The following is a 19,186-nucleotide window of genomic DNA, read 5'->3' on the forward strand; positions in this document are numbered from 1 at the left end:
TGGAGCCTTACAGGGGGGTGATCAATGACAGGGGGTTGATCAATGACAGGGGGGTGATCAGGGAGTCTATATGGGTGATCACCCCCCTATAAGGCTCCATTCAGATGTCCGTATGTGTTTTGCGGATCCGATCCATGTATCCGTGGATCCGTAAGGACGTCTGAATGGAGCCTTACAGGGGGGTGATCAGGGAGTCTATATGGGTGATCACCCCCCTGAAATTGATGACCCCCCTGTAAGGCTCCATTCAGACGTCCGTATGTGTTTTGCGGATCTGATCCATGTATCCGTGGATCCGTAAAAATCATACGGACGTCTGAATGGAGCCTTACAGGGGGGTGATCAATGACAGGGGGGTGATCAATGACAGAGGGGTGATCAGGGAGTCTATATGGGTGATCACCCCCCTGTCATTGATCACCCCCCTGTAAGGCTCCATTCAGACGTCCATATGTGTTTTGCGGATCCGATCCATGTATCCGTGGATCCGTAAAAATCATACGGACGTCTGAATGGAGCCTTACAGGGGGGTGATCAATGACAGGGGGGTGATCAGGGAGTCTATATGGGGTGATCATGGGTGATCAGGGGTTCATAAGGGGTTAATAAGTGACAGGGGGGGTGTAGTGTAGTGTAGTGGTGTTTGGTGGTACTTTACACAGCTACCTGTGTCCTCTGGTGGTCGATCCAAACAAAAGGGACCACCAGAGGACCAGGTAGCAGGTATATTAGACGCTGTTATCAAAACAGCGTCTAATATACCTGTTAGGGGTTAAAAAAAATCGCATCTCCAGCCTGCCAGCGAACGATCGCCGCTGGCAGGCTGGAGATCCACTCGCTTACCTTCCGTTCCTGTGAACGCGCACGCCTGTGTGCGCGCGTTCACAGGAAATCTCGCCTCTCGCGAGATGACGCACGTATGCGTCCAGGAGGAATACGTACGGTTAAGCAGACTTTGATTGTGTATTGTTGTGATTTAGATGAAGATCAGATCACATTTTATGACCAATTTGTGCAGAAATCCATATTATTCCAAAGGGTACACATACTTTTACTTGCAACTGTATATACTGTACACTGAAGAAATATATACTGTATGTACATTAGGTATATACAATAGACTTGTGTAAGGGTAAGTACAATGTAACAGAAAAGTTCTTTACAGCCTCCTTCAAATATTTACATTATCACCTTCTCTGTAAAACTACAAAATATCTTTACTAAAGTGCTTTCTGCATGGCATTGCTTTATGACCCCTTATCTCTGCTCAGCCTTCATATTCAACCAGGAGACCAATACAGCTGTCTCCAGGAGCACAGGGCATGGGCTGTGAAGCAGCTCAATGCAGATAGTTCTTCTCAGTGAAGCAACGCCTCCAGAGCATTTGTAGGAGTAGAGCTTGGCAGAATAAAACTTCATATTCTCACTACTCTTGATAATAAAACCTCTGCAAAAATCATATTTGTTCTGCTTTCTCTGGCCAATACGTAGTGCTGTCAACCATCTTGCATGGTCAAAATTTCTTTCAAACTTCATTTTATGGTTGGACAGGTTTGTAGTCCACTACAATTATGATCCATATCAGAATGTCAGTCATGCAACAAATGTAGTTTATGAGAGAGAAAGATTTTCACTCATATAAAGCTGAAAGGCTCTACTACAATAGGAATAGTGTAATGCTCAATGGTGCTATTTTGGACCCCATAGAAGATTCCAAATGCTAAGATGCTGTCAATGCTTCCAATAGCATACAATAAAAGGTGCATCTTGACTGGCTCACTCTGGTATAATTTTCCAGATTTGATTCTTTTGTCTATAATTACATGGTTTTATGAACAGAAGTGTGCTTCCAGTCTGTGTATTCCCTGACTCCATGCATTTGCCAGTAGGAAGGTGTATCATCAATCCATCCTGTAAAAGAAAATATTATCATATCATGTACAGTATATAAATTGTAACTTATAAAGGCGTGTCATTTAAAACAACTTTATTAATTAACTTTTTGTTACTTATACCATATTGTGTTTGTATTAGATAGTCAATGATATATGGCATAAAGAAAACATTTGTGATAATAATAAAGTGCTAAACAGAAAATATGGCCAAAAACGTATGGTTACCAACATAATCCAATAAAAAGGAAGTTGATGCTTCATGTAATGACCAGACAGTAGAGTAAAATGTTTAAAATGTTGGGTATGCTCATTTAGTGAAGATGGAAAGGAAAAAGTAGAAAAGGAAAACAGATGGAGAACAATGGCAGGGCAGCCTGGTTATGAAGTAAGGAGAGGAAGATTGTCATGGCCTAAAAAACTACTTCTAGAGGCTTTTAAAAAATGTGATCTGCCCTTCTACATTGGATACCCTGATTTTATAAACAGGTCAAAAAGTGGTCGGAATGCTACCTTATCCACCTGGTGAGATCGGACAGAAACTGAAGCAAGTTACCAGGAGTTTTCCCAGTATAAATAGCTGTGCTGGGAGGATAGCCATGCCAACAGTCAAGCCCCTGCTGCTACCTATCAGTGAGGCTTATGGAATATAGCAGTGCTAAGTTGAAATCGCCATGCGATAACTCCGAGTTATATTAATCGCATCGCGATTTCAACTTTTTACGTATATTCTTAATATTGCTCTAACTTCGTCTTTTAGAATATTACAATACGAATATTCTAAAAGACGAAGTTAGAGCAATATTACGAATATTCTAAAAGACGAAGTTAGAGCAATATTACGAATATTCTAAAAGACGAAGTTAGAGCAATATTACGAAATTTCGTAAAATACCCATATAGATTGTAATTTAGCTAATATGGAATATAGCAGTGCTAAGTTGAAATCGCAATTCGATTATTATAACTTGAATTAATCGAATTGCGATTTCAACGTAATTCTCAAATCCGACAGTGCATTCTAGTATATGAAGACGTTCCCATGGTGATGGGGACGCTCCATGAGCACGGAAGTCGGCAAAAGCGGCAACGGGCACTGACTGGAGCAGCCAGGAAGCCAGGAATCCAAAGGACAGGTAAGAACAACTTTAGGGAAGTGGGAAAGAAAAAAAAACAAAAAACGAATATTCGATTTTGCGAATATATAGAACGATATTCTATTCGAGAAAAAAATTCGCAATTCGAATATTCGCGCTCAACACTAATACAGACATAAGAATAGATGCTCCAGAATTGTTGTTACATGGGAATGCATGAAGCTATTAAATCAGACATGTCAGGAGCGGTGAAAGGTCCTCTTTAATCTCAGTGCCATCTATGCTTATCCCTGTCTGAGAATCATCCTGTTAGTTATGTCCTAAGATTTTAAATCTGCTTAATAAATATACCCATAACTGGAAACTGAAGAAAGGTAGGAAACAACTTCTGTTTCCACCTAGACATACCATATGTTCTGTCCGAATATTTTTTAAAATATTTCCCATAACAAATCCTGTGGTACGCATACAGTGTGTTTAAATGGTTCCGTTTATTAATATTGTCTTCCCTATTCACTGAATACATTATGTGAATTACGTCAGTCTTCCATGTCATAATTTTTCTTTTGGTTGCAAGACAGTTGGAAATAAAATGACAATGTATATATCTGTGTGAAATAGCTGTGTAAGTTATCATTTTGTGTACACTTTGTATGTAATGCATTTAGTAATAGGCTCCATAATGTAGAACACTTGTCTGAGATCATAATCTATAACATTTAAAGTGCACAGATTTGGAAAGTAGTTTTATTACGTTTTATAAGGGTTTACAAGTCTATAAACCTCTCAACATTATATTTACGTTCAGCTACTTTATTGTGAAATTCTGGAAAAAAATTAAGAATTATATATTGAGAGAATATTTCTTTTACTGGAATGTAAACAATTTAAACATCTAATGCAGCTTCAAATACATAAGATATTCACCCAAAGTATGTGTAGTGCTGATAATAGATAAAATGTAACATTTTACCTTGGGGATAATCTCAGAATGGAAAGATTTTTGGGGGCTAAAGATCTCTTTTACATGGACTGAGAGTCTGAACACCCATAACCAGTAATTGTCCTGTGTAACTGTCCCGCCGATGAGCAAGCAAACGCATATTTTTTGCCTGCAGCACATTGTCCTGTTTAAATATGGATGTGCTGCCTGCAAACAGTCAGTCTGTATGAGATCAAACGACCGCAGTAGTAGGGGCGGATTGGCCATAGACCTTATAAGGAAATTTCCTGGTTGGCCGAAGCCCAAGGGGCCTCCTGGGCCTTCCTCACGACCATCTACAATACACAATGGAAAAATATGAAGAACATATTTTCCAGATATTGGCCCATTTTACTCTCTGACCCTGATGTAAAACGGGTGCTTACCCCTACTCCAGCATTTGTGGCAAAACGAAGTAAGAATTTGAATGATATTTTGGTACGTAGCCATTATGGTCCTTCAAAATCACATTTTATTTTCAATTCTAAAGGGCCAAAATGGTGTTCTTAGCCATGTGGACATTGCTCTGTTTGCAAGTTTATGGTCAAATCTGATGTATTTACAAGTTCCTCGGGAGATGGGACGTACAATATTGTACATTTTATCAATTGCAGTACTTCTGGAGTTATTATGCCACATGTCCTTGTGCCCTTATTTACATTGGAATGACAACAAGTGAACTACGAGTACAGATTCAAGAGCACCAACAGCAGCAGCACAAATTGATGCTTTAGATAGAAAAAAATCATCAAGTTAAAACCTATATCTCGACATTTTCATGACAATCATCAGAACAGGTGGCAGGATGTGAAGTTTCATGGCATTGACAAGATCTCGTTGGGATCCAGAAGTGGAGATCTATTTAGAAGATTGGAACGTATCGAATGCAAATGGATAGTCAAGTTGAGAACACAGGTACCAAGAGGCCTTAACGATAAGATCCCTTTCGCATCATATTTAACATAGTGTCTTTGTTTTTTTATCCTTTTTTTTTATTTTCTGTTTGATTGGTGGCTAATGGTAGTGGATCTGAAATATGGGCTTATAACTATTATTGTAAGTATTAATGCATTTCTTTCTTTTCTTTTTTAGATTTCTTTACAACTAATATGTGAGAGGATTTAAAAGCCAGTACTCTGTGGATTGCTGCGTGTTTTTATAAAAACAAACATTTTTTTTGTTTCAGTTCACACTTCACTTTTTTCTTTTCACACTTTGCTTTTTTTACATTATTGTGTTATTTATTCATACATTTTCCATTTTGGCACTATACACATCTAATTCAAAACAAAAATATTTAATATATCTGCATAATTTTATTATGCAATTATATAACACTATAAGGCATTCTTCTCCCTTTTTTCCCCCCTCATACTTATTTGCTTCATGAATTGTCTACTTTAATATATTTTTTTCATGCACTTTATTCACTATCTATTATGCATATTGTTGAGGAACGGTTGAGACGTATGCATATATATCCATGCATGCCCGCAAACACGTGCGGGCATGTATGGTATATATGTGCATACATTAGACATAGCATCATGGGACGATGTGCGCAGATGTGCCCAGCATCTGCGCACGTCTGCCCATGGTGATCCCCAGGGGCTCGTGATGGCCCCTGTGGGAAATATGTGTCCCCTGGGAGCCGTGCCCCCTGATAATGTATATAGGGGCTTGTGCCCCCTTATATGTAGGGGCTTGTGATATCTGTGCCCCCTTATATTATCTGTGCCCCCTTATATTGATGTATACATGTGTATGGATGTGCCCCAAGCATCCATATGCATGTATATTATATATATATATATATTTCCCCCCCCCCTCCTATACCTGGAGCCAGGTGCATCGGTGTGAATGTGCCCCAAGCATCCGCACCGATGCAATCTGGCTAATTGCATCAGAATGGCCGGACTGGATCCGGTCATCCTGATGCCTACAAAGGACTCGGGTTCAACAGAATCGGAGTCCTTTGTTCTAATTATCTCCAACGCCGTTGGAGATAATTATGCATGATAGAAGAAGGGGAGAAGCCTCCCCTCCTCCTATTATGCGCATTCCGACAGTGCGATTACAATCGCACTGTCCGGAATGCTAAGGGCAGCAGGCGGGAGATCAAAGGCATCTCCCGCCTGTCTGCAGCGCGTCCCCGATGTGCGGGCCGGCGCAGTGACGTCATATCACTGCGCCGGCCCACGTGGATGATGGGGGCGCACGCGCGCCCCCTGGTGGGCGGCGCGGGGCGGGAGTGCGGGCGGCCGGGTTTAAATATCCGGCGGCCCGGCACTCAAGGCAGTGAAGGTCGGGGCCCCCACCTGGATGGAGCGGATCCTGCGCTCAAGAAGTCAGGAGTCGGGACCCATAAGAATCATCCCCTGGACAACGAGCATAAAGGACTAAGTATCAACCCCCCCACTATCCCACCAACGACCCCCCGCCACTATAACCCCTGACCCCCCCACCACATAACCCTTCTCCTACACCCCTGCTCCCCCTGACCCCCTGTTATACCCCCCCTATGTCCTGCTGCCCTGCAGCACAGAATTAATCCCTGCTGAGGCCCTGGCAGATAACCCCCTCACTGCCAGTTCCCTGGTCCCAGCTGCACCCCCTCACCTAACCCTTCTCCTACACCCCTAATCCCCTGGTAAACCCTTGTGGTCCCCCTATCGCCACCCTGTGTATAACCTACTGTACACCCTGGTAGCCCTGATTCCCCTGGTTAACCCCTGCATTGCTGTGCTGTAGAGCATGCCTCTGCTCTGCAAAAGACTGTTGAGCATGCAGCTGCTCTGCAAACAAGATTTCATGGCCTGCAGGTATTAACCCCTGCAGAGCCATTGATGTGTGTATTGTCTTGTAACCCCGCAGGGACAGTATAGAGCTAGGCGGGTGGGTTGTTATACTTGTATGTGTGAATTGTCTAGTTAGTTTATGGGTGGAATTGGGAACGTGTAGCGTAGTTTGAGTATTGTATATGTGTAGTGCTGTGTATTGTTAGTGTATTGCGTGCTTAGTGTGTTAAATAAATACCGTTATATTTGTACCCTTTGTGTAGCGTGTACTTGTTAGCGGTAGCGAGTTAGTAAGGCGCATGCAGCTAGCATTAGTGATTAGTGTAAAGCATAGCGAAAGTATTGTGTTGTTATTATATAAAGGTATAAATAGGCGGAGTCATCACTAGACGGCTCCTCCTATTTAGGAATATTAATTATCGATATTCGCATAATATTGGTGATTAATACTCCCCCTTTACACATATTTATTACATACTAGCAGAAGGACCCGGCTTCGCACGGGTATATTTCATCTATTTCATTTAATGTTTCTGTGTGTCATTAAAAGATATCGACAGTTTCCCCCATAACAGTGACCTCTACAGTACCCCGCCCCACTGTCTGCTGAGCTGTGTATCTAATTCTATCCTATGTGATACTGTCTGCTGAGCTTTGCATCTAATCATATCCCATGTGACTGCTTAGCTGTGTATCTAATCCTTTCCTGTGTGATACTGTCTGCTGAGGTGTGTATCTAATCCTATCCTGTGTGATAGTGTCTGCTCTACTGTGTATCAAATATCCTATCCCGTGTGATACTGCCTGCTGAGCTGTGTATCTAATCATATCCTGTGTAATACTGTCTGCTGAGCTGTGTATCTAATTATATCCTGTGTGATACTATCTGCTGAGCTGTGTATCTAATCCTATCCTGTGTTATAGTGTCTGCTGAACTGTGTATCTAATATCCTATCCCATGTGATACTGCCTGCTGAGCTGTGTATCTAATTCTGTCATGTGTGATATTGTCTGTTGAGCTGTGTATCTAATCCTATCATGTGTGATACTGTCTGCTGTGTATCTAAGTCTATTGTGTGATGCTGTCTGCTGAGCTGTGCATTTTGTTGTATAGCCCTAGCCTAAAGCTGACTTACAGCAGTGAAGAAAAATGGCTGGGTTGTTATGGAAACCTAGAGTAAAACTGTGTGTATGTGGAGACTAAGTGTCTGTGAGATTCTATTGGCTGATAAGAGACATGTGACCATGTACATGGCAGTTGGGGGCTTGTATTGGATAATGCAGGTCCTTTTTGGGGAATATCTCAGGAACGGTACGTCATAGAGAGCTGAGACCTGATCTAAAACCTTCCCGGACACCTGATGTACGTGTCTGCCAAATTTGGTGACGATCGGTCTAGTCGTTTGGTCGCGCATAAAGAACAAACAGACATTTAGACGTCCAGACAGACAGAAACTCATTTTTATATATATAAGAGATATTTATGACCACATATACATGCTGTATAACAATTGTTGATATCTGTCCTCATCTCGCTAGTCATCTACAATGGTGTTAGCATACTTCTTGCTTATCTAATATGCAATGCTCTTAGTTTGTTACCTTATTAAATATGGCAGCTGCGGTGTGCACCAGCCGAGACGCTCCCCAGCCCGGGATTTGGCGGACGGCGAAATTACTTGTGTGCGCTCCATCTCTTCCGGGTGCCGCGGCGATGTCTTGAGGCCGACGTCGCGCTGGAAACAATGGCGCGCCATATAGTGGGCAGAGGCTCGTCTAATAGTTAAATCACCCAGGTAACTGGGGCTTCCTCTTTGATGGGATGTCTGATTCTGGGAGGTCTTATTTAATTAAGTCATGCAGGGCATTGGCACATTGCTAAGTAATGGTTTGTGCTCACATGTGAATGCATTATTGTTAGCACTATATAAATCCACCAACCACTACCCCTTGAGAAAGCTGACTGCGAAACGAGTGTCGGGGCATGGTGGTGCTCTGACCTGAGGCGGGACACAATTCTTTGGTTGGTACTATATAGATATCTGCCTATATACTTTGTCGTCTATATACTTTATCTGCCTATATACTTTGTCGCCTTTTTTTTACATGTTATTTGATCTGTATTATTTATAGCCGTACCAATAGGCCTCATGCACATGAACATATTTTCTTTCCGTGTCCATTCAATTTTTTTTGCGGACCGTATACAGGACCATTTATTTAAATGGGCCAAAAAAAAACCACACAGAAGTGTACATTCTGTTTCCTTATGTCTGTCACATGTCATATTATTGTCAACATTACGACAAGCATAGTACAGTTCTATTAGGAGGCAAGCTGTTCCGTTCCGCAAAATACGGAATGCAAACAGACATCATCCATATTTTTTTTCAGATCCGTTCTTTGCGGACCGCAAAATACATATGTATAATACTTATTTATGTACTCTTGAATCTGCACTTTATAGTACCTCCCTAAAAATACTTTTTGCACTTTATGCTTTCTGCATTTTAATGTGTTTATCCTGCCATGTGATCACCACCACTGTGTTGGTGTTTTTAACCTTTTTATTTTATTTATTTCTGTATGCCAATCATGTCTGATATATGTTTAATAAAAATTTGATACTATAATCATGATGGATGTGTGATTAGCTTGTTATTTATTATTGAACCACATAAACTTCTATTGGTGTTCTCTTCCTCATGGCCGGCCAGAGAAAGTTATTGAGGATGTATTTTGTGCTGCTGGCAGTATTTTATGATCGACTGTGGGATTTGGCTTGGTTGGGGTGGTATAATGTGCCACAATATGGTATTGCTGGCTCTGCCTTCCATCAATTTGGACCTGACTACTGTACAAAATGGGGCCACTTTTAGTATTTTTTCCAGGGCCACTTAAAGTTCCCAGTCTGCCCCTGTAGTAGTGCTCATTTATGCAGAGTGTTGGCCTTCCTTGCCCAGGCGCCATAGCAGTCACGTGGTCTGCCTCTATGGAAGGAATACCACTGCATACACTATGCAACACCTATGAAAAGCACAGCACCATGATCATGAGTCATCGTGTGGGCACATGCCACATGTTAAGAACACAGGGTGTAAGCAAATACTGCTTCCGTTTTTCCAGCAGAGGTTCCTAAACTTAGCTATGCAGGCAGGCTTATATTATCAAAACTTTCAACTTGTTTCTTTAATTTATTTTTGCTTTTAATTATGTTGTCACAAAAGGGATAATAAAACAAAAAAGGATTTTTCAGCCCCCCCCCCCCCCTCCCCCGATTCCCCGCCTCTGTCATTCTGACGCTGCTTTGGTCCCTGAATCTCTTCACTTCATTTTCTCGGTCTTGACACAGAAAATGACTTGGTCTGCCTTTTCATCCAATCACTGGCAACAGTAATGACTTGCCTCCGCTAATGATTGGCTGAGCACGCAGTCCAAGCAATTTCTTGTGCGTTGAGCCAGAGACCAAGAAATGGAGAGGAACAGGTTCCAGCACTAACATATTGCATGTCACTCTACAGACATTAGCATCACTTGTTGTCCCCTGTGAGGTGCACACTCTAAATTCCCTTTTAGTATGGAAGGTGAAATACAAACTCCATACAGATATTGTCCTTTGTCAGATTCATATCTGGGACCCCAGTTCTGCAAGACCCCTGTCCTAACCACTGAGATATATACTTATCAAAATAAACAGCTACAGAAAAAAGTTTGCGTTTTCCATTCGTAGCCATCGATGGCTAGCCACAATCCAATTGGGGCTCATCGACTTGCAATAAATAATAAGACCTCATTCACGAAGCCATATTGTGAATAAAATTCAGTCCATACTGTAACTTTTTGTAAATTATTATTTAATTTGTACCTCATTAAAGTCCCATGTGGATACACCATTGAAGGTGCAGTTTCTGAGGAGCACCTTTTCCTCTGTTACATCTAGACATAGAGACCCCGTCGCTCTTAATTGGATCTTCTTGTCATAATAGACAAATACCTAGAAATGTAAAACATTTATGTATTGCTAAGAGTAGTTTCACATCTCCGGTAATTAACTGCATGAGTCTGTTCCAGCAGAAGAACAGACTACTGGACTAGTCGGATACCGCCGCACACCAACGAATCCCATTGACTATAATGGGATCCAACTGAGAAACAACAGCTTTCCGGCATAAATGCCCACACGGATGGACAAATGCAGCTGCAGCAGGAATCTGTCTGGCCAAAAGCAAGCATAGTGAATGGGGATCAGACAGTGTGCAGTGGTATCTGGCTACACCAAATATGGATATGGTAATTCCGGTAGTCTGTTCCTCTGCCAAAAGAGACTACCCGAGTTAATTGCAGGAGATGTGAATCTACTCTGAGGATAGGTCATCAATACTGTAGCACTATACAACCCCTTTAATTATACAGAGGCATAAATAAAGAGGGAGTGTGGTATACTAAAGCCCAGCCAAATGGACATCAGAGGCAGTTTAGCTTTCGTCCAGATTCAAATGCTAAATGTTAGGGGGGAAAAAGTAAATGGAGGGGTTTAGTAGTTTGGGTCTAGGCTGTCTCACCAAGCTCATGCAATGGCACTAGCACAGATTATATTACACACTAAAAAAATTGTTCAAAATGTAATATCTGTGGAGCAGATAATATCCACCATTTGTGGAGATAACATTATATGTTACTGGTTTGAAGTACATACGTACATATGGGACAGATCTCCTTTGGATCCACCAAACTAAAATTCTAGATCCCAAATTAATATTTATGGCATATCCTGTGGATATGCCATAAATGTGCAGATGGACAGTAATTTTAATTATATTACAGGACAACTAGGCATCTTTGAGTATACACTTTTCAGAACTGAGACTTGTTCTAATTATTTTTTCTTGTATGGCAAATAAAATGAAAATATAAAAAGTAAAAACTACCTGATTCACTTTGTCATCACAAATGGAAAGCTCAACCAGCTGAATTCCTCTGTTATATGAACACTGCACGCACTGTCCAGCACCTGAATTAAAGAGCTGCAAAAGTAAAAAAATGTGGAGTAAATATTAGCAACACAAATATATTGTGTGTTTTTACATGATTGTAAATATTTTTGTTTTTCAGTGGAAAATAATAATTTAAAGGAATTGTTTGAGACTTACTTATCCATGGCCTGTCCTTAGAATAGGCCCACCAGATTATCGGAGGAGGCTCTGGTGGGCCCAAGCTCTGACACAAAAATGGACCTTCAATAAAATTGGACACCTAAGGTTGAGCACGGGAATTCTTAAAGGGGTTGTGCCATGAATAATATTCTACATTTCAAACCTGCAATATTCAACGGATCTGAATATTTTTGTAATTGCATATAATTACAAAATGTAGCATAGCCACTGACCTATCCAATAATATATACCTATATAGTGCCACCTGCTGTTTGTATTTTCCTTATTTCTCTGTCCACTTCTCTGATGCGGTCACATAAGTGGAATACAATGGTGAAACAGGGGTTCAACTTAAAGGATAAATGTCATATTTTCATTAAAAAAACAAAACGATTTTAGCATATGTTACTGCTGCAGCAGCATTATGCATAAAGCAATCTTTAGTTTCTTCACTTACCACTGTTTTCCTTGAGTTTTCCCCTTAGGTACCGCTGTTTTGAATTCTACATTATGAGGATCTTCTCAAGATGGCTCCTTTGCCAGTTCTGAGGCCAAAACTGCTTTCCCTCAGGTCACATACACACTTGCTGTAGTGAGCGGCTTCCTGCCAGCCAATTAGATTGGATTATTGAGAGACACGCCTCCTCACTCTGAAGCCTAATACAGGCATGCAGTGTGAAGGACCACCCCTCTGTCTTCCTAGCCGGAGACAGATGAGCTGTAGCAATGGTTTTTTAAGGGAGCAGTGAAAAGGGACAGGGGACATTAATGAAAGCTGTTATTATAGGGTATTTACTGATCTTTTGGCAATCATTGACAGACTAAGGCTACTTTCACACTTGCGTTCAGAGCGGATCCGTCTGGGGTCTGCACAGATGGATCCGCTCATATAATGCAGAAGATGGGATCCGTTCAGAACGGATCCGTCTGCATTATATTTTAGAAAAAATTCTAAGTGTGAAAGTAGCTCAGACGGATCCGTCCAGACTTTACATTGAAAGTCAATAGGAAACGGATCCATTTGTAAATTGAGCTATATTGTGTCAACTTCAAAGGATTTGTCCCCATTGACTTACAATGTAAGTCTGGACGGATCCGTTTGCCTCCGCACGGCCAGGCGGACACCCGAATGCTGCAAGCAGCGTTGGGTGTCCACCTGCTGAGTGGAGCGGAGGCCAAATGCTGCCAGACTGATGCATTCTGAGCGGATCCGCATTAGGGCAGTACGGATGCGTTCGGGGCCGCTTGTGAGAGCCTTCAAACAGAACTCACAAGCGGAGCCCCGCACGCTAGTGTGAAAGTAGCCTAACTCAGGTATACATGTCTAGCTCTAATAAACTAGCAAATAAAAAATATGACAGTTATCCTTTAAAGGGACATCATACTGTGTGGGAAGCACTGCATCATTCTGTGTGGAGGACACTTAATGGGGCCTCATACTGTTTGGCAGACACTTAAAGCAGCATTTTGCTGTGTGGTGAGCACTTATGGGGGCCTCATTGTGTGTGTGTGTGTGTGTAGGGGGGTACTTAGGGGGGTTTCATACTGTACAGTGACACCAAGGGGACTACTGAGAGAGTGGGGGCAGTTAGGTGCATCATACTGTGTGTAGAGCACTAAAGGGTCATCATACTGTATGGGGGCACTAAGGGGGCATCATTAATGTCTAAGGGGCACTAAGAGCATTATTTCCACTGAAGGGACTTAGGGGCATCACTATTGTGAAGAAGCACTAGGGGGACATTCTTACCGTGTGGGGAGGCACTAAGGGGGCACCATTACTTTGTGGGGGGCACATAGGAGATTGGGTGAGATTAAAGGTATGATTGAGTACTCCTGGTCTAGTAGAAGATAATTTGGAGCTGCCTTTGGAACTAATAAATAGATATCCTATTAAACCTGATATATGATAATTCCAGCATGTGCAATAATAATTTCTTAAAAATAGACATCCATATGACATGTGTACACAGAGGGTGGGTCCTCAGAATTATTTCCTCTGGTGAGCCCAATGAACTTCAGAGCAACACTGATGATAGATCATGCATAAGTAAGCTCCAGACCACCCCTTTAAAACTGATTATTCAGGAAATAGTATTGCAGTTTTTACAGTAATAAAAAAAAAATCAGTTTAAAGGGAATCAGTCACCAGGAAATTCATTGGTAAACCAAGTACAATGCTTTCTAGGTCTATCTCACCTGAATGTATTGATACCTTTTCATTTGGAGATCCTGTGCATCAGTCTGGAGAAAAAATAATTTTATTCCATATGCAAATTAGGAATTAAAGAGGACCTTTCACCAGAATAAAACTTCTAAACTAACTATATATGCATGTAGAGCGGCGCCCAGGGACCCCCCTGCACTTACTGTTATACCTGGGCGCTGCTCCGTTCTCCCGGTATAGCCTCCGGTATCTTCATAGTTAGGCTCCACCCAGGGGAACCTGCCGGCGTCTCCTTCTCCCATGCTGTAGCGCTGGCCAATCACAGCGCTCAGCTTATAGCCTGAGAGAGAAAAAAGCCTCTCAGGCTATGAGCTGAGCGCTGTGATTGGCCAGCGCTGCAGCCTGGGAGAAGGAGGCGCCGGCAGGTTCCCCTGGGTGGAGCCTAACTATGAAGATACCGGAGGCAATACCGGGAGAACGGAGCGGCGCCCAGGTATAACAGTAAGTGCAGGGGGGTCCCTGGGCGCCGCTCTACATGTCTGTATAGTTAGTTTAGAAGTTTTATTCTGGTGAAAGGTCCTCTTTAAGTGTACCAAGGGTGGGCTCAAGTCACTCTGCTTACCCTTGCTCCTCCTACTTCCTCTGCCAGCTCCTCCTTCTCCTTCTTGATGGACATGGGTAGATGAGATGACTATGCACTGGCACTGTCAATCAGGAGAAGGATGGGCTGGCAGAGGAAGCAGGAGAAACCAAGGTGCACAAAATGGCTTAGGCCCGCCCTCAGTGCAGTTAACTACTAATTTACATATGGACTAAAAATACTTTTTCACCATAATGAAGCAATGAATTACTAAATCATTTGAGAGCTAATACTTCCTTGTTTAGCCTTAAGTTTCTGGTGACAGGTTGCCTTTAAAGGTTTTAACCATACATAGAGAATATATGTATTACTTGTCCTAATGAGTGCAGCACTGAATATGTCGTGTTCATTGCGGGATCAACATCAGATATAAACCATGCGAATCCTTTGCATCCCAGTCTCAGGCGGAGTTGCTTCAGCTCAGTAAAATCATTCATCCCTTTCTAAAGCAGAGGAAAAAAATATGTTGTAATTCCAGATAATGACACAAGGTGGAAGAACTGCACTATAATCCAGAACGTAACACAGTATCACAGGACCTGTCACCACAAAATGCAGTGCAATCTCTAGGCAGCATGTTATAGCAGGAGGTGCTGAGCAGACTGATATGTAGATTTGTGGGAAAATATTCAGTATAACTTGTAATTTATTCATTTATATCTCTTCTCTGACTTAATTGTTCACAGGGGAGGTGTTATCAGTGGTTGATAGCATTACCTGTGTGTGTATGCAGAGATGTCAGTCACTGGTAACACCTCCCCTATGTACAATGAAGTCAGAAATGGCAGGAATTTAAATGTATTCCTGCTCTATACGCTTCATGCAAATCGCACTGCATTTCATGGTGACAGGTCCTCTTTAAAGGGTTTATCCCATAAAAAAGATTTATTTCCTCTTCACAGGACTCCCACCAATCACTAGAATGGGGTCTGAGCCACCTGTTCCTCTTCACTGCACGACACCAGTGAGGAAGTTTGGATGGTCACAGAGGCGCACTTATGATTTATTCAGGATACACTCATTGACAAAAAAATAACGCACCAAAAAGAAGTTGTTGGAATAGAATGAAGCTCTCTGTGTGTGAATGTAATGATGAGATATGGAAGTGATTACATTAGAGCGAAAGGATAAGTTTATTGGGGAAAACTACAATAGAAAGGAGGTTCTAGTTGATCCACTTCTAGCCTGGATACAAGATGAGATGCGGTTGGTCATATTTGCTCTCAGATGTTACAGCTGATCCTCTAGATCCTGCAAAATCGTAGGTTACCAAAGCTGGTGTACCAGCTGGTCCCATAAATGTTTGATTGGCTATAAGTCTGGTGACCAGGCAGGCCAAGGAAGTGTTGCACTCTGTCAGAGGTATTCCTGGGAAACCCTTGCTGTGTGTGGGCGAGTATTCTCCTGCTGAAAAATGCCAGTTGTAAGCCCTGCCATGACAGGCAACACATGTGGCCACAGGATGTCCTGCGCTGTTGGTGTCCCTTGTATCACTACTATCACCACCGACTGTTGCGACGGCTCACTAGCAGTCGATGTAGTGTGTCACTCCACAGTAAAGACAGGATTAAAGCCCTTACCACGAGGTCTCCATACACAAACCCAACCGTCATCAGATCCTAAACAAAACCTGGATTCATCACTAAAGACTATACGGTTCTGGTCTGTAGCAGTCCAGATGTCTTGTTATGACACCACTGCAAACGAAGGCAATGGTGCCTGGCTGTCAATGGCAGGACATATAATAGGCACCATCACACCAAATTTCCTTCTGCTACGTTCCTGGTAATGGTTGAGGCTGAGGAAAAGCTGAGTAATGAAGGTGCCACCTGTGTCTGGATGTTGGACAACAAAACTGTGGGAGCTGTTTGTGCTTGTTGGTGGATCAAACAATCCTTTCTACTGGTGTGCATGCTCTCACGTAATCACTGCTCCCAACAACTCCTAACAGCTAGGTCGGCCTAGATGGTGGGCAATTAGTCAAAACAACTATCCTGCTTCTCTCAATCCAAAGTTTGGCCCCTCTCAAAGTCTGTCAACATGCATGCCGATTATTGCAGCAATCGAATCCTACAAATCCTGTGCAAAAGAATTGTGTGAACGTTGTAAGAAACAAAGTGATCCAAACACTTATGGGGGGGATCTGTGTATGACACTGCTATGGGGGGGGGGGGTCTGTGGATGGCACTGTTATGGGGGGATCTGTGGATGGCACTGTTATGGGGGATCTGTGGATGGCACTGTTATGGGGGTCTGTGGATGGCACTGTTATGGGGGATCTGTGGATGGCACTGTTATGAGGGATCTCTGGATGGCACTGTTATGGGGGATCTGTGGATGGCACTGTTATGGGGGATCTGTGGATGGCACTGTTATGGGGGATCTCTGGATGGCACTCTTATGGGGGATCTGTGGATGGCACTGTTATGGGGGATCTCTGGATGGCTCTGTTAGGGGGGATCTGTGGATGGTGCTGTTATGGGGGTCTGTGGATGGTGCTGTTATGGGGGATCTGTGGATGGCACTGTTATGGGGATCTCTGGATGGCACTGTGGTGGAGAGGATCTGTGGATGACACATATACTGTATATCATCTTATGCTATGTGCCATCCATGTCCCTGCAGTGTAAATGACCCCCGATACAGTGGCTGGGGGCCAGCATCTGGGTTAGGAATGACAGTGGGGACCGGTGCAGTCCCTGTATTCAAATGCACCGCTCACTGTAGTATAATCTTATGATCTAACCTGCATTGCTAAGATATAATAATCTATCTGTATTACTTACATTACAACATTAAGTTCTGTAGCAGAGAGGAGGGAGGAGGCAGGCCGGGAGGACGAGCGGGCGGCGCGTCACTCACTACGTCACGCGGCCGTGCCGCCTGCTTCATTCTTAAAGTGGGTGGCGCAGGCACGTGAGGTAGTGAGTGACGTGCCGCCCGCCCGTCCTTCCGGCCTCCCTGCGCTCTGCTACAGAACTTAATGTTGTAATGTAAGTAATACAGATGGATTATTATATCTTAACAATGCAGGTTAGATCATAAGATTATACTACAGTGAGCGGGGCCGGTGCATTAGAATACAGGGACTACACCGGTCCCCGCTGTCATGGATTTGTCAGATTCGAATTTAATAAATGAGGTAAGGATTCGAGTCCACGAATCCCTCAAGATTCGAGGGATTCGTGGATTCGACTGATTCGTCGTCCCACCTCTAAATGTGATGTTCATAGGCGTATTTATTTTCTTAGTTATTTTACTTGGGTAGCACCAATATATTCCATAGCACATTATCATAATTCGCTGTCCCCAGTGGTGCATCAGATGTTGTCCTTGGTCATATTTAAACCTAAGACCCCAGGTCTGCACCAGTACTAACCACTGAGCCACCGTGCTCACCAATGTAGATTATAGAAACACTGCATATGCAGCTCTCTTGTATTACAGCGTAAGCGTAACTACTAAACTGATCGTGAAGGCAAAAGTTGAACCTCCACAAAAATGGAGCTCAGTTTTGAGGGTTTTGAGGGTATTAAGAAGCAATGCACAGTCAGTTCTTACCAGCTTGGCTACAAACTCCTTTCCAATATTATGGTAGAAGTTCTCTTTGTAAGAGTCCATCCAAACCTCTGCTATTCGAATTTTATTTCTCAATGTTGTTTCATTTTGAAATGCATTGTATGTTTTATTTTCAAGCAAATGACCAACTCTCGAACATGGCACAATTTCTACAGATCCACCACAAAGCCAAACCTGTAATGGAAATATATCGCAATAAAAATGCTGAAAACACTAATTTGAAACTATATTAATTATAAAATCATACAAACAGGGGCCCACTGGGAACTTAAAGGCTGACCCTGGAAAAAAAGTTTAAGTGGCCCCGTGTTGTTGGTGGGTCCAAGAGGGCAGGACCAACATAAGAAGGTGAGGCCAGCAAACCTGAAGTGCAGCACAAAATATCACCCCAACAGGACCAAATATCACAGTCCAACATTAAATACTGCCGCTCCAGCTGCAGTATTCAACTGAATCGCCATCCTGAGGACAGTAATACAGTTGAATGCAGGAGGGCACTTTACACTGCAGGCCAGTACTTGATGCGCAGAGCATCAGATCTCTATGTATTCAGAAGTGGGTTTGGGCAAATTTTCCTGTTGGGTTTATGTCCAGTCCGCCCCTGCATACAAATACTTAAATAAGTTTGATTCTTAATCTAACATTTATTGCGTACTATAACTTAAGCTCCTACATTTGATGAGGCTGGTGTACCAACTGTACTTTGAACATCCATATCAGAAAGGCTGTATAATCATAAAGAGTATGTCACGAGGGTGTCAAGAGCCACGTCTGACTCCGTTATACCCGGGGTCAGGAAGTCGCAGCGGGTGGCTGCGCGCTCTATGTCTAAAGATCACGGTGTTTCTTAGTGTTTGTTTTCTGTGTTTGCCTTGCTA

The 19,186-nt window shown here is 42.7% G+C and overlaps 1 protein-coding gene across 1 annotated transcript in view; it reads right to left on the minus strand.

Annotated features, from left to right (window-relative positions):
• Positions 1-828: 828 nt before the first annotated feature.
• GALNT15 (polypeptide N-acetylgalactosaminyltransferase 15) overlaps positions 829-19,186 on the minus strand; it is a 37,241-nt gene continuing 18,883 nt past the window's right edge. Inside the window, exons 6-10 of the mRNA XM_044295106.1 lie at positions 18,291-18,482; positions 15,041-15,172; positions 11,698-11,793; positions 10,635-10,763; positions 829-1,911 (exon numbers count right to left, since the gene is read on the minus strand). Of these exons, the coding sequence (XP_044151041.1) occupies positions 1,777-1,911; positions 10,635-10,763; positions 11,698-11,793; positions 15,041-15,172; positions 18,291-18,482 (684 nt within the window). The 3' untranslated portion in view covers positions 829-1,776. The remainder of the gene's footprint in view (positions 1,912-10,634; positions 10,764-11,697; positions 11,794-15,040; positions 15,173-18,290; positions 18,483-19,186) is intronic.

Source organism: Bufo gargarizans, chromosome 5 (assembly GCF_014858855.1).
Source record: "Bufo gargarizans isolate SCDJY-AF-19 chromosome 5, ASM1485885v1, whole genome shotgun sequence".
In the NCBI taxonomy this organism is placed as follows: Eukaryota; Metazoa; Chordata; class Amphibia; order Anura; family Bufonidae; genus Bufo; species Bufo gargarizans.